The sequence below is a fragment of the Rattus rattus genome, chromosome 7, assembly GCF_011064425.1.
Source record: "Rattus rattus isolate New Zealand chromosome 7, Rrattus_CSIRO_v1, whole genome shotgun sequence".
In the NCBI taxonomy this organism is placed as follows: Eukaryota; Metazoa; Chordata; class Mammalia; order Rodentia; family Muridae; genus Rattus; species Rattus rattus.
Window position 1 is genome coordinate 104,440,788 of NC_046160.1, and position 17,187 is coordinate 104,457,974.

Sequence of the window (17,187 nt, forward strand, 5' to 3'; positions counted from 1 at the left end):
AGGCACTTCCTATTCCTATTTCAGTGGTAAAGCAATAAAAGAGATATCACTTTACCAACAGCCAATAATGGAGCCAACAATGGCAAAGGCACCTCCTTCAGCTTCCCACTCAGGCCAACAGATGTAAACCTGTGAATGATGATCTTGCAGAGACGATCCTGAACCAATCGTTACAGCTCCCAGTCAGTTCCGTGAAGTTCAGCACATACCATAATTAACGGTGTGAGCAGCAGCAGTCGGCCAGGAAAGGGCTCTCCCTTTTCAATGAAACTCACAACTATAAGCGCTGCCCCACACAGCTGACGACATTCCATGACCATCATGCAAAGCCCAGCCTTCCTTTGAGGGCCACATACTCCTGCACACCATTCATACTTGGTAACAACAGCTGAGGGACCAATCGTGCTCTCCACAGAGGTTTCTGACACATGACGAATCAAATCTCTTCATAAAAGTACCATAAATGCCCAAATGTCCCCCTCAGAATTATTTAATTTATTCTGATTCCTTCACCCATATGCAAAATGGAAACCCACTGGATGACCACTTGGACCTGAACTCTAAAAATCTGCCCTGGAGGGATTTCTGAGTGAATAAAAACATCTCTAGCAATGGACCTTCATCCCCAGTCTCTCTCGTTCATTCAGTAGAAAGGCCTGCTCTCCTACTCGAGTTGAATGGCAGTACTCACAAGCCCTCATGCTGCTCTACACCAGTCTTTCTATCAAATGTCTGCCTACTGCTGCTCAACGATATTTTCACTGGCTTTAACAACCGTGGCCCATCGCTACCAGGGAACATCCTCGGCGGCATCTCAGAAAACCTGCAGAGGAAAGGCGCCTTCTTCAGGGCGGAGCACTCTGCCTTACATTTGAGACCCTCACAATTCCTTGTGGACTTTGGCAGTGCAACGGAGTGAACACATTTGTACTTCTTTCAATTTGTCTATCACATGTGACACTACTCATTTTAATTTTCTTTTATGTGCAGGGTGTTTTACCCAGATGCTCTATCTGTGCACCATGGACATGGCTGGAGCTCTGGAGACTAGAAGACATCAGAGCCTTTGGAACTAGAATTATAGACAGTTCTAAGCTCTGTGTGGTCCTGGGAATTAAACCCCGATCCTCTGGAAGAACAGCCAGTGCTTCTTACTGCTGAGCCATCTCTCCAACCCCACTAGTTATGCTTTTCTTGAAATATGCTCTGGGTTTCCAGGACATCACTCTCTTCTCATGGTCTCTCATGTGGTCTTTTATTCTTATTTTCTAGAACCTTTTGTCTCAGTTCTTTCTTTAAACGTTGACATTTTAGAAACGTATTCTTTTCTTTCTGCTTATGCAATGTCCAAATCCTGTGAGGCCTAACACTCATGGGTTCCAGGTTCCTACATAACTTCCTTCTAATTTCAATTTCCCCTCACCTCCTGACTCTACCTGTACTCTCTACCTAGACCTGCATCATTAGATGTAAGGGCCTTCCACCTAACTCAACAAAGTAAGAAACTAGATTGGCCGTTGTTCTCCCCAGATCTCCTGTGCCGTCATCATAGTCTAAGTTCATAAAAAGTGACATTATTCTACTTACCACCCACTTGTTCTCAGTTCAAATCTTTCCTAGGACAGTCAACTAAGAACTCAAGCAGCTGACTACATAGGTTCAAAATGTATCTCCACCATTCTCCAGACATGCTTGTGTCTCCATTTCCTTGTGAGTGAGAAAGCGCTGCACACTCTCATCAGGAATGATGTATTCAACAATTAGCACATATAAAGCCCCTATAGCTATTGGCACGATGTGCTCAAAAAGATTATCTGACAGTATTATCGCAAAGGCCAATCAACAAATAATATGAGCTCTACCTAACCCTAGCCCTTCATAACACTAATTCTCGTGTTGTTCATGCCTCCATCATTCTAAAGGGTTATTGCACTCTATTTAATAAACATTAAATACATGTTTCTCAGGTTTTTCCATCTCCCATTTGGGATGTTAGCTCATGTGGTATGCCACAGTTCTGCATGCAGGAGACAGTAGATTTCGTTCTTAGGAACATTCAACAGTAGTGCACCTTAAAAGGCTGGTGTCAAGGACTACTAGCCACTTAGCACCTATACTCCTCTCCTCCACTCTGATCTGCACCTCAGTTAGTGCTACTAAAATGGCGACTGCCAGAAGGCTAGACAAAACTGGGAAAGAGTGTATAAAGCAGTGTTCTACGGGTATCAGCTACTGCAATATTTTCAAGTACGTCAGTACTTTTAAAGTGCTAGTACATTTCAAGAACTTTTGAAGAAAAATGACTATTAAACCTTACCAATATATCCAACTGTTCACCTATCACACAAATATGCACAAGGTTTCAGAATATCAAGAACTATCTGAGGCACTGGTGGTAACAGCTGAGCAAACCTAACTTTCTGTGAGCTTCACTCTGACTAAGGGAAAGTCAAAACCTAAATTAATTATACGAAGCCTACACCATTTAAATGTGGTACAGAAAAGGCAAAGTAAGGAGATGGATCAGTTGAACACATCTGATAACCATGCTATATCAAATGACTGCCCTGATTGGTGACAATGCCAATGTCATTTGACCTTAAAAACACTTCCAAAATGCAAGATCTCAATCAGAAATATACCCACACAGCTTTGATTTGAAACAGAAAGAATAAATTGCAGAGGCCTTGTGTTTCCACAACCTATATGCTATGTTGCCTTAGTTACCACATGAAGAAGGTCTGTGGCTATAGCTTCAGTGGCCTTGACAAGTCTTTGCCTTTGTATTTTAGGAGGTCATAAATGTTGAATGAGGGCACGTTTCAGGTCCAGGACTTACTGCCACCTCTACCTTTCCTGAACTCCCAAAATAGCTAAATGTCCTCCTTAAAGGGCTCCCGTTTTCTGAAATAGATGCTCCCAGGTGGCTGTTATAACTCATTTCGACCTGACCAAACAGGCATGAATAAACCTCTTTATTGTTGGTTTTATCTTCGCTGCAATGCTTGGGAATACTGAATGATCTCTAAGAGTTTATGCTTTATTAACTTCATGAGCCACCAAAAAAGAAATTCTGTCAGAATCATCAAGGTAATAGACACAGGTACCTTCAGCGTCCTGATATGGCTCTCCGCTTCGCTCTTCTCATTCTTAAAGTGCCTCATCAGCTCCTGGATATTCTGCTCGTGCTTCACCTTCACACTCTCCAACGATGAGGTGAGGTCCTCCAGCTCCCTCTGGTGAACATCTCGCTCTAACTTTAACTGTGTGACAGCAGTCACAGTCTCTTCTTCTTTCGATTTTACCTGAGCCGTCAGCTCAGAAAGGTCCCTGAACGCAGCTTTCTTGGCTCTCTCTTCCTCAGCCAATCTATTAGCGAGATCTGCTCGGACGGCACTCAGGTCCTTGATGGACTCTTGCATCTCAAGAAGTTTGACTTTGTCTTGGGACTGGCTCTCCTTTAGCTCTGTAATTTCTTCCTCCAGGTGAAATTTTTCTGCTTTGATCTGGTTTTGAATCATACTCTGTCTTTTCAACTCATTTTCCAGTCTGTGGATGGTGTCCAGGGAATTCTTGACCTCCAGTTCAAGTTCAGCTTGGTGGGACTCGATGTCATTCAGTTTCTTCTCCTTACAGTGAAGCTCCTCATCCTGCAGGGCACGCTTACTTAAGACATCATTAAGTTCCTTCCTGAGATTCTCTATCTGCTGTAACGCTGCACAAAGCTGGCTTTTCAATTCATCCCTCTCTTTCAGAACCTAGTGAGTTAAAAATAAAAAACAAACAAAAAAAAACAACAAAAAAAAAGGTTATGGCAAAGTCTACCATGGGTCTTCCAAGTAATTAAATAAAATTTAACCCATAAGGGGAAGAAAATTTCACTAAATCATATTTTGTATAATTTAATAAAAAACAATTTTAGGCTGGAAACGAAGTAAACACATAATCATTATATAACTACATAAAATGACATAATACCACACCTGTATGAATATGTTTCAGATATCTATTGCCAAAATGTACTAATCCATAATAACCAGTAATTACTTAAATGTAAGATAAAATCAGGCAAAGGAATAAAGGGAAAAACTCTTCTATTGTGACTTACTAGAACTGATATTAAAGCATTGTCTAAAATAACAGAAATGTATATTCCAGTGACATACTTAAAAAAGAAGAGGTAAAGGGTAACGTGAGTAACCTAGACAACATCTAAAACCAGTACTGACGCATGACCTGTGTTACTTGTAATAAACTAATCAAATAATGCCAATATCTGATGAAAACACAGAAACCAACAACCAAAAGTCTTGAGAACCCACAAAGGCAGGCATAAGCTCTTTAAGGAGCACAGGTCAAGAAGGTACGCAAGAGAAGTACGTCAGCTAGAGGGGATCACACTGGGTGACAGAGACCAAGAACCAACGTTTGTGGTCTCTGGTTCTCACCACACACTACAAATGACAGCAGCAGCCAATGGAGACAAAGTTGATTCTAAGCTCACGGGTACCAAGAGCAATGCTTATGCTCAATATGCCCTCCCCGCTGTGACGTTGCAATTTCAGCCTTTGGTTTTTTCCTTTTTATTTTAACTGAAAAAAATGCTGTTTGTGTGTGTGTGTGTGTGTGTGTGTGTGTGTGTGTGTGTGTGTGTGTGTGTGTGTGTGTGTGTGATATAATTTAAATTTAAAATTAAGATTCCTTTCAGAAGCTGAAAGGTCAATCTGAAACGATTACCCATATTTTATATAACTACATAAAATCACATATATAGAGATGTGGAGGAATGAAGAGGTGAAATTATCAAGTGGGACAAAGAAGACAAAAAAAGCAAGAAGTAAGAAATAGATAGTTGGATACAAGGAAGGAAAATATATCCAACACACTATACGTACATGCATACATACATAGAAATAAAATAAAACAAAAGGAAAGAGAGAAATAAAGTTGACCTTTGACCTGAGAAAACTGAATTTGCTTTATCAGTTCAACCATAAATAGGCTTATGAACTTAAAATTATAAATCATGAATCTTCAAAACTCGCTCATGTTAGGACTCAGACCCATGGCTTTCTCTAGTCGCTAGAATCATGGCCTCGACTTCCCAGCTGTGAGAACTGTGAGGCCAATAAAATTCTACTGTTCATTCTCAGTCTATCCCTTCTGTTACAAGAGGGAACTGCTTTACATAAGCTGGATAGCAGATACAGTGCCAGAAATTAAGGAGAAACACCTTTTTAGTTGGGTCACTGTATTTATCCTACTAGAGAAGATGAAGATGCCCTGTGAGGCTAGTGTGGCAAGAATCTAAGAAGAAAAGAGACCATGGTGGCCCTAGCCATGAGTCAAAGGCTTTTGGCTAAAGGTGAGGGTTGGAGAATGCTCTCCAGACACCCATCTAAACAGCAAGAATCTTTCTTTGTCTCGCAGTGCAACAGGTCCAGAAATACGATGGTTTGGTAAGGTCCTTCAAATCCTAGGCTCTGCTACTTATAATTCTCTAGGCTTCCCCTTTTTCCCAGTGTCACATGAAAAGCGACAGCTCAGGTTGTAGAAACTACAGAACACTAGTCAGGTCTTGAGTGTCTTTGGCAATATAGATCCTGAAAACCAGACATCTGCCTGTGGTTAAGGGCTGGGTGTGGAGAGAATTGAAAGATCCCAGACTGGGAGTCTACAACTGAAGGTGTGAACACAGGACAACTGTAGACAAACCGTGGAGAATCTCAACTGTACCAATCAGCAGCTAGAGCAGAGGCCACTGTAAAGCAATCCAATGGAGAGGAGTGACGTGCAGACTTCAGCGAGACCCTGACAAACTGAATAATGACAAGAATTCCATTTAAGAAGTAGGAGGAGGGAGATGAGATGGGCAATAAACCCCTTGAGAGATTTGGAAACCTACTGGGCGATGGGGTGGTGAGGAATAAGAATGAAAAAGAATGTTGTAGCCAAGCAAGCACAAGAACGATGTTTTGCAAAACCTTAGGAAGAGCAGGAGAAAGGACAACTCCAATGTCCACATCACCATTTTAATTTTACTAAGAGGTACATAGGGGAGGTTTTAATATTGTTCTCCATTAAAAAAAAAAAACCTTGCAGACAATGCCAGTACTTTCCTGACCCACACCTCATAGCTTCTGCACATCCTCAGGAAGTGGAACACATCAGCAATGAGCCCTCTCACCTTAAACTATTACAACCGTTCCAATCTTACAGGGCGGGAGATAACATAACGTCTCTCAGCAGGGAAGAAATGCTTAGATGAAAAGAATGGCAAATGAAGATTCGTAAAGTCAAACACTCAAGCAAAAAGCTCAATACATAAGCCAGCCGATAATTCTGCCAACTCAGCAGAAGAAAGAAACGACCATGCAAGGAATACTCGCTGTACTGACTACAGCAGGAAGGCATGGGGAAAATTAGAAATGTCACACACTATGATCAAACTCGGATTTCTAACACTTCTGCCTAACTTTTCAGAGCTCATCGGAAAACCAACCATTTCCAACAGGACTTAAAAAGAAACCAAGAAACTAAACTTGGCTGACGGGCAGGCAGATCCCTGAGCTGTGATCTCCGTGGTCTCCCTGGGTGATCCTTTGCACACTACTCCAGTGGGTGATGGGCCTGGGGTGAAACCGTCATGTTCTCTTCTTGAAGGAAAGAAAATCACCGACCTTTGTTGCTTTTTGATGCCATTTTCTGTGATAATGTATGCCTTCTGTTTGAAATTACATGTTTTTTACGTTACATTATATTTTTATATTACATTAATAGTTTTGTGCCATGTGACCCAGATCCCATAAACGAGCATAAGAAGAATAGAAGAAATAAGTGTGATTTAAAGAAGTGTTTAGTCTTTTCATACACTTTTGAGTGGCAAACCTTAGAGCAAAATATATATTGTGCTACAAAGAGAAACAGATTAGGCATAGAGTCATTTTACAAATAGAAAAACTTACCACTTGACCACACAAAAATAAACAAAGCTCCAAAGTTATTTATTAAAAATTAATTCATTCTTTTATGACTATAAGACGTCATATTTGTAAGTATCATCTTCACTTTAAAATGCTTTTCCAAAAATACCCAAGAGTCATTTTATGAATATAATTAGTCCAAAACAAAAGAGGATGCTATATTTTGCCTTAAGGTGTTTTTATTAATTTTTTTAAAAATTAAATATTAAGTAAATATTCCTTATAGATGTTCTCTCTCTCCCTCTCCCTCTTTCTCTCCCCCGCCCCTCTGTGTGTGTGTGTGTGTGTGTGTGTGTGTACTACTGGGAATTGAACCCAGGGCACTCAATATGCCAAGTACTGTCCCATTGACCTCTGACCCCAGCCCAACATCAGGATAGCCTCATCTATTACTCTCCACCTTTTTTTAAAGACCGGGTCTCTTCACTGAACCTGATGCTTGCTATCTTAGCTAACCAGCTGGCCAAGAGCCCCTCAGAGCCCCTGTCTCTCATGTGCAGTCTGGGGTCAGAGATGCGCCACTGTGCCTATCTCTTACATGAGTTCTCGTGACCTAGTGTCCTCATACATGTACAGCAAGTGGAGCCATCATCCCAGCCACTATATACGTCTACATTTTTCGAAAGTTATTCACCACATATTTGCACATCACAGATTTACTGAACACTTGGAGCTTGAGTGTAACATTACTAATCCCATCTCCCTTGATTAACCATAGCTCGAACTGCAACATGCCGCATTAATTTTTAAGGTTTTAAAGGAGAAATTACAATGCCTGCTGTGATAATTGTAACCCTACCCTAACTGCAGCAATCACTTAAGAACTACTTCTCTGCCTATCATCAGTAATGCTAAGTGATAAAAAATAATTTTGTCAGGAATAGTCTAGGACATGATTGTTTAATAGTTTTTAGTATTCTAAAAACTCAATCTAATAAGTGCTCAGCACCATAAATTGGGATACTGCCTGGTGACATGGACCATTCTAAATTCCCTCTAATGCAGTGGATTCCCCAGATAGCTCACAGTCAATCAACAGCAACTCTCTGCTCTCTAGCTGCCTTCCCTTACAGGCATGATCACAGAACCAGCTGCCAGGTCAGGCCAACAACAGTGTAATCAAGATTGAGGAATTTGCTGGGATCAAATCAATTTAGATTCAAGTCCAACACTTTAGGACTGCTTTACCTCCTGGCAAACAGCCACTCACTGTTTGTCAGATGAGCTAAAATGGAAAGCATTTCCACGGTGAGCATTGGTTTCCTTCATCTTAAATCTGAAAATGCATACAGAAAAGATAAGGCCTCGCGGTTGCGGCATCTGACTCAAAATGAGCATGTGCCGTTATCAATGATGACGTCAACTGATGCTATAAATATAACGCCTGGCATTTTCATGGTTTGATCAGTGTTATTACTTCCAAACAATGTCCGCTTAACCACATGATTATTCTGGACTATTCTGGGTTCTTGACAAACAACAAAATACATATGATAAACCAAGACAAAATCAATCATGGTTTTTCATTCTTATTAACATGGGTATTTAGTTTGACCCAAAAATATAGGTGAAAATCAACCCAGGAGCATCAAAAAAAAATCTGTTTATAGTAACTGATTGCACAAGAGACAAGATAACATGAATATATAGAAAGATTAGCACCAGGCTTTCTGTTGCTGCACAAGATCATAAACTAGTCCTAAGGAGCCATGTGATCTGTTGGCTCTTTCGGTCAATGAAACCATCAATGTCACTCACTTAGATCACCATATTATAACACTTTCCATAGTAACTCATTAGCAACTCCTACATTTTCAACATGCCTTCTTTCTACCCTATTCTTAAATCAAAATGCTAAAATAAACAAGATTTTAAAATACATGCAGTAGGGGGAAAGCCACATGCTATTAAAAAAGATTAGGTGACTTCCTCTGGAAAGTTAGAATTCAATTTAGAAAACTTATAAGGTAGACTGAGACAGAAGGTAGAAGATCCCTCAACTCTGAAAAGCCAAGAACCATTAAAATATTTTAAAAGATTTGAAAAATCCAAACTCTAAAAAATGTTTTCCCATAAGTAAACAATACTTCAGAGCTCTTTGTTCGAGGACATGTCAGTACTTATAGACACAGCATGGGCCTCACGCGCTTGTTCAAAGCTTGCATAAACCAAGAGGTAAGAACCTGGCTCTTACCTGGTTGTTCTTCTCTGTCAGCTGGACAAGGGTTTCACCTTGTTTCTCCATTGACCGTTCCAATTTCTTGTGCTTCAGCTTCCACTGCCGGATGGCTTCCTGGGCCTTCGCTTTCAGGTCCTCTCTCCTCTTCTCAGCCTCCTCTCGCAGGGCTTCCGACCTCTGGAACTCACTGAGGTAGTGCTCGGCCTGCTTGGTCGCTTCCTCTGCGTGCTGACTCAGCTCTGAGATCTGGAGGTCGGTCTGCTTACGAGTGGCCTCACAGGTCTCAAAGTGATTCTGGATCTCCGTAAGTTGATCCAACATCTGCAGCTGTTGTTTTTCCCTGTTCTCCAAGTCACGTGTTAGATTCTAGGAGTTAACCACATGAAACATTAAGATTAAATTCTTGTCAATGTTGGGTATAAACCATTTAAACCAAGACACTGACCTGTCAGGAAGACAAAAGTCGTCACTACCCAATGTCATTCACAGTCAGTCTAGATGTATGATTCATTCTGTGTACTTAACAGTCAAATTCACTGGATATAAACTATTATCTCTCTTTCACACTGTATCTTTGTAATTGTCACAAAAATAGAAGGCAGTGCTGAGAAAAATTTTAGTAAAAACCTAGTGTTTTGTTCAACAGAAGCAATTATGTAGCATTTTACTTTCTAGCAGCACCTGAAACTTTATTATATAAAATAATGAATCAGTAACAATAACATGAACACTGATGATGGACACACTACTGTAGATAACACTATCCTTCAAAGTTCCCTTCAAAGATGCCCTGTGAAGTGGCCGCATTATTTCCAGAACTTCTCTCAAGCTGATATGAACCACTGCAGTATAGATTCTTAAGTAAAGTTAAATTTATTCAGGACATTTCTCTGGTCAAGGCAAGTATCTTAAAATGTAGTTCTCCTCAAACGAAGAGTGGTGGGTAATTTTTACACTTAGAAGCTTACACTAAATCATGATGTATAATGCATATTTAATATGAAAATAATTAAATACTGAAATAAAAATGAGAGGTTGGTTTTATATGAGTAAAACAATGTCATTTCACTCACAAAGCCTTGTAAGGAGGTCACAGGTACAGAAATAAGTATTTAGAGTGTTTTACCTTCACTTTCCTATACCTAGAAATGACAAAAAATAACTCTAAAAAGCCACTGGTCCAAATAATAATAAATCCAACAAGCTAAAATGATGCTGTGACTCATGGCAGCTGTGTGCACAAAGGCTGACAAACAGGCAGGCTGGAGCACGTAAAGAGACCCAGCCCCAATAGCGGCACACCCCAGCCTCAGGTTCCTCACCACAGCCAGAGGCAAAGCTAAGCCCCACCCCTATAATTCAATGACAACCAAGTTCCAATCCATAGAACCCTAGAGTCTAGGTATGAAGAAAGGGACTAGAGGGGGACAGATGGTCTCCTTAGGAAAGGGAAAAAGAAAAGATAGTTATGGTTGGAAGTTGGGGAGGCTGGAACAGGGGAATCAAATGGAGGAGGGGGGAAGAGGAAGAGGAGGAGGAGGGGGGGAGAGAGAAAGGAGGAGGGACTATGAGAGAGACAGATAGAAATGAATGATAGTATTAAAATATAATATAAAAGCTTCCCAATAATAATAAAAAATAAGCTTCCTAATAATATACATATATATATATATATATATATATGAGATCATCAAATAGAAGCCTATTTGTTTTCTAATGAGAGGAAGGGGGTTGATTCAAATTTGTGGGGAGGGAGGAACAGAGAGGAGTAGAGAGAAGGGAAATCATAATCATGATATATGAGGGAAAAAAATCTTTTTCAATATAAAAAAGTCATTGACATTACACCAAACGTTTCTTTTCAAACAAATCCCAATGCCTTGAAAACAAGGCTCATTTTCAGAGCAGCAGGTTTGCATTTTCTCAGTTCACCAAGTTCAAGGAAGCCTGGAAGACTTGAGTCACTCTGTTGTCCACCCAAGTCAAACAGTAAACTGAGAAGTGTGCACTTGTTTGCATGGAAAATTCTAAGCTGAGATCAGAACACCCTAGTGCTTGTGGTTTACCATTTGCCCTTATGGTACAAGCTTTGCTGACACTTTAGAAACCAACCTTATCAATGAGCAACAAGCTCATGATTCCACATTTGACAACAACATGATTCCTTCTCATCTGATTGGCAACTTGAAAGGAGAGTGTGCACAGCTACTGAGCCTGACACCTGGCTTCTGAAAGCGTAAATGCCAAAGAAACTGACGGTTTCCTCGGACAGCTATCACAGCCAACCTCCAAGGAACACTGAACAGCAGTGAAAACCAACACTAGTGGGTTCCCTCCCACCGCTGTACCTGATCATTATCGAGAAGAGGACTTCTCCCTCAGCATCCTTTCTGTGAGCTTTCAAACAAGGGTTCACAACTTCCATATTCTTTAACTTCAGTCATTTTCTTGCTGACCTCTCAAACTCTTTCATCAACAAAAGCACCAACTGTGGGTGGACTAGGCAATTTCCTAATCCCTACCACAAGCTTTGAATCTCTTGAGGAAAGAAAAAAAATCACTCAGGGGTATTAGTCAATTCAATGACAAAACAGGAGCCACCTTCCAGCACTCAGGAGCGTTTCCACACCTCTATCCAATCCCTACAATGGCCATTCCAAACGGTCTCATTTCCTAGTCTACCAGCTTTCATCCACTTCTAGACTGCAACCCAAACTCGGCCTTTACAGGGTAAACTGAGGCAGTTAAGGCCGGGTACCACCAAAACGATTTACCTATCCAACTCTGAGTGTTTCCAAGGGCTAATATGTCTTCCTCTGTGGCTTCCTAGGACGCCATCATCAGTAAACACATAAACCAGTAATGCTATTTCCTGGAGGCAACTTTATAATTAGAAAGTATAGAATTATCTCAGCCCCTGTAGCATAACTTTGTAACGTTTAGTCCCTGTTAAAAGGAGAAAGTCAAAAAACACAAAAAAACCCTATTTAACTAAGAATTACTTCCCATACATTATTAAAATGTTATTAGGTCTTCCAACTAAACCTGAAAACTTCATTCAGCTCATTTCCATTTCTCCTCTCATTCTTCACAGTGGAAAATGTTGATGGGTACTTATGTTAGAGGCCTCAGGTCTGGTGAAGTCTAGAAGGATGGAAAGGACTCAGTACTTTACAGTCAGTCTTATGATACAATGAGCAGAGGAAAACAGGATACAGGACACGCCCACGGGAAATAGAAGCAAGTGTCCAGTCCCCCTCACCCCCGTGAGGTAAACAGGAAATGCACAATCCCTCTAGCAGTGAACTCAGTAGAAAGTTTAACTGTGGATTTAACTATGGGATGGTCACATAAGCACCGTCTGCCTAACACGCATACCAAACTCAAAGACAAAAAAGATAGACATTCAACATAAAGCACATTATTTACACAGTCTAAGCAAAGTAGCCAGTCGCAAGCCTCACACAGGTTTGTTTCACTTCAAATCCCAACTCTGGCACTAAGCGATCTGCACCAAAGCTGTTCCATTTACAACGTGAGCCAAAGAACATCAACCTCTCCTAGGAACCACAACCCACACAAGATCTCATCCACCTGAAGAGGAAGGGGCTCATTTAAGGAATCAAGAACAGATTTTTATATCTCACCAGATGCCATATTATAATTAGAAAATCAGTGTGCAATGCCTACATGTTAGAGAGCAGGAGTTGAAGCAAAGTGAGCAATGAAAGTTAAAGTAAGTGTTTTACTTACACAGAAAGGCCTAGCCATGAGTCCTTGTGAGTCAACTGATACATTACTGCCTTAATCCTGAATATGGGCTAAAGGACTTTATAAATGTTAAGAACAGAAAGGAATCCTGGAATAGGAATTACATAAACATCAATGCACAGACATTTCTAGAAATTTGTACAAACTGGGTTAGGGGGGTTGTTCAAAGGATAAGGCTTGACATGAATTTAAATAAAAACCAGGAGCTAGAATCACAGTACAAGGTAAAGAACTTGCCTAGCATGTACAAGGCCATGGGATCAACCCCAGTATTGGGGTGGGGGCAGGAGGACCTCCCTATCTTGCTGGCATGCTGGCCCAAGCATGTAATCCCAAGACTTGGGAAGCTGAGCCTTGACGTCAGCCTAAGAAACATAGTGAGCTCCAGGTTAACTAAAACACATAGCAAGACCCTATCTCAAAATGTAAACACGGTATAAATGAATAAATTAGCAGAACAGAGGTAAACATCCCCTAACTAGAATGTTCAAGGCCAAAGACCATGTGCTAGGCACTGAGGAAAGTACTACATAGAAATGCTGACTGGGCAAGTGCTATTGGGTGGGGAGTCGGGGTGCACGACACAGGACCACTCATGTTAGTTAACAGAAACATGGTTTCAGTCAGTAGATTCGATAGAACCTATCTGTTCAGTGAGATATCAAAAGGGAAGAAAAAGAAGATAACAGGCAACATGAAATAAAAGGAAAGGATCTGTCTAAAGGAGTGGAAATGAGAAAATGTAGCATCAACAAGAGTCCATACTGTGAGTCCCTGTGGCCGATGAGGAAGACTGCTCTAAAAAGCTAAAAAAAAAAAAAAAAAAGACTGAAACTAAGATCAGAAATCAAGCTGAGGGGATGCCAAAATCCACTTGGAACTTTCAAAGGTTTCCAGGCAAGGGAATAACATGATCAGATGTGTAACTGAGGAAGATTAATCAAGAAAGAACATAATGCTAATAGTAACATATTCAAATATTATAGCACCACTAAAAGTAATGGAACGTATCCTTTGAAAGCAGGAATGGACTTTTAGAACCAATTCTTTTTTTCTTTCAACTTAACTCAATTGAAGCAGAGTCAATAAAGCTGGCTTCTAACAGATAAGGGCAACCTATAGCACCAACGGACTTCCAAAGGAAAAATGACACCAGTGCTGCATGGGAAATCCTCTGCATGTTTTAACTCAATAAGACAACACTTAGTGTGCTCGGGAATATGCAAAATGCTAAGATAAAAAGACAAATATGTTGGCCTGGTTCTATGTTCTGCTGCCCCAGAGAACCACATAGCCTTGTAGGGAAGACGGAGGGCCGAGCCTCTGGTCATACATGTGACATACATGAGCAACCCTTCCCTGTCTGCAATCTCACTGCCCTTCACATTCATGCTGCCAAGTATGAATGGATGTCCCATCCCTCAGCGCCCTGCTCATCCTACAGTGCTTCCTAATTAGCAAAGGTGCTCCTTGCAAAAGATGCCTGCACTACCTTAGGTACTGTGTGAACAAAAGAAGATTCACACTGCTGACCAAGATGTTAGAGAGGAGAGGCAGGAATGCGAAATGAGGGTAGAAAGTGAAGAAGGAACGCCTAGCTCGGCCAGTGTGAGAATTCAGCCCCAGCACTGCAGCGCCACTGTGCCTAGGCTCCTGACCACTGCACTCCTTCAGATTTGTCACTTCACTGTAAGCCTTGATGCTGGGACAGGAGAGGGCTTGGGAGGACAACGGGGAAGACAGAGACAGCGAACAAAGGAACAATGGCTAAGGTAAAGACTTAGACTGATATGTCACAATGTTCATTAAATAATCCCAAAACCAGAGATAGTCAAATGAAAATACAATCGTTTGTAAATCTTGTATTTTCTATTGAAAATCAGTGAAGGGAGAAGGCCACTGGCTAGATTTGGTCAAGTTTTCCAGTTTTCTAACTTCTGAAAAAACTGGAGAGCAAAGCTCTCCTAAACTCCAGGGGAAGAAAGTGACTATCAATCGCAAAGTCTCTACTAACTGCTCTGTCTGGTGTGTTTGTGTGTGTGTGTGTGTGTGTGTGTGTGTGTGTGTGTGTGTGTTCATATGTGTGTTCATGTGTGTGTTTATGTGTTCATATGTGTGTGTTCATGTGTGTGTGTTTGTGTGTTCATATGTGTGTGTTCATATGTGTGTGTTTATGTGTATGTTTATGTGTATGTTTATGTGTGTATAAAGGGAGGTATAGATATACATATATGCATATACATAATAACTTGTATATTTATAGATGTGTGAGGTTATATATACATACACATATGTACACACATTTATAAATGTCACATATACCTCTGACTTTACGTTTACATACACACTATTAAACGTCCTACAAGGGAATTTAGCTCAGCGGTAGAATGCTTGCCTAGCAAGTGCAAAGCCCTGGGTTCAGTCCTCAGTTCCGAAAAAAAAAATCATTAAATGTCCTACAATTTAAAAATGCACTCTATAGAATTATACAGATATTTATATTATAGCCATGTAATGGGCCATAGAGAGTATCTTTTATGTTTTAATTATTATAGAGGGCAAAAGTTTACATATTTTTATTAAGTTGATTTCAAAAATAACTGTTTTGTTACAAATCTTTGGTAATAACACAAGTGTCACTGACAATATTTTTCATAAAAGCTCCTCAACCAAAAGAGAATTATCAGTCCTGCGCTGCAGTTTCTAGAAACACACTACAGTGAGTAGTAGCACATACTAACACACTACAGCATCTCAGGCACTGCAGTGCAAATCTTTGCTGGTCACAAACATAAAAACAGCAGCCCTAAAGCGAGCAACGGTCAGCAAGCCACTGGAAACAAGATTCATAGAAACAACAATTCTCCTTAGTAACAGCTCTGCGAACAAAGACTCCCAGAACCCTCCTGAGCTGGGCTGGTTTTTGTCTCGGGTGGGTGGGGAGGAACAAATCAGATCTGTAAAACAGATGTAATAGATCTGGAGTGCAGAAGTAAGACAAAGATTATCTTCTTGCTCCCTCTGTGCCATTTCTGGCAGTCAGAGATGCCATGTTGTCCTGTGGTAGACACCCACTCTGGGCCTCTTGGGTGTGGGTTCCAAAGCCTGTTGGAAGCCGGGGCAGGACCTGGTCTGGAGTCATAATAACAACACCTAGGGTTACAAAAGTAGTACAGAGGTCCCTCCCACACTGTGCATAAGACTAACCTTCACTGAACAGACAAAATAAGTACTGACTTATGGGGATCTCATTGGAAATTCTCAGATTCTCAATCAGATCATGCCCCATTCACCTCTGTTGGAAATTAGCCTGACATGCTATCACATGCCTTGACGAACTCACTCATTTCAGGCTAATTCCAGTGTTTTATGAACCCATACAGAAAGAACTGCTCATCAATTGTCCAGTCAGGAGGACTAAGACAAGCCTCTCTGAACAAAAGAACTCAAATCAATCAAAGCATGTCTGCGGCTTTGAAACATATCTACATGACGCTAAATTAGGCCATCACTCACGGAGGCTGTAATAGCCAAAGCTTCTTTCAAAGTACAGGAATGGCAAAGTAGAATACACACTTAAAATCTCGGAGCAAAGTCTTACCTTAAGCAAAGCACACATTAAACTGATTCAAACGTTTAACAAGTTACAGAGAAAATAAAACATCAAGACCCACTTTGCTGCCGTGTCAAAAACAGCTTCGTGTAGCTCTCCATTCTTAGCATAGCAATTTCAACCTCATCACTGTTATCACTTTCTTCCTAATAAGCAGAAAGACATATATGGCACTGACCCATACTAGGTCCCTGAAGTCTTAGTAATTAAAACCATAACTGTTTCTTCATACGTCATATGAGAACATGTTTGTGTCTTCATACGTCATATGAGAACATGTTTCATACAGCTACTTGCAATTTAATGACACATCCTACCAAGCTTAAGCAAATGCAGAAAATGATGTCCAATGAATTAAATGCATTCATCTCTCTGAGGAAATATTAACTTGTTTCACTAACTATGGTACTCATTATACAGATTTTAAACATGTATTTCTTCAGAATGTTTACCTTTGAACTCAAGAGGGCATACAATTAACTTCTAGATCCCAGCAATGCGCAAGGGAAGTCTGACCCTAGTACACATCTTGAAAGACATTCATATTTTATTCCTTTCACACTCTGTTAGATTGATAATTACAGCCACATAGCTCCTGATGTTTAACGCAGCACTTAAGAGAAAGGACTCCTGGCTGGAGA

General features: G+C 40.6%; 1 protein-coding gene across 1 annotated transcript in view; it reads right to left on the reverse strand.

Moving 5' to 3' along the window:
- Cep128 (centrosomal protein 128) overlaps nt 1-17,187 on the reverse strand; it is a 348,062-nt gene that overhangs the window by 230,197 nt on the left and 100,678 nt on the right. The window contains exons 15-16 of the mRNA XM_032908227.1: nt 9,178-9,528; nt 3,108-3,758 (exon numbers count right to left, since the gene is read on the reverse strand). Coding sequence (XP_032764118.1) covers nt 3,108-3,758; nt 9,178-9,528 — 1,002 coding nt within the window. The remainder of the gene's footprint in view (nt 1-3,107; nt 3,759-9,177; nt 9,529-17,187) is intronic.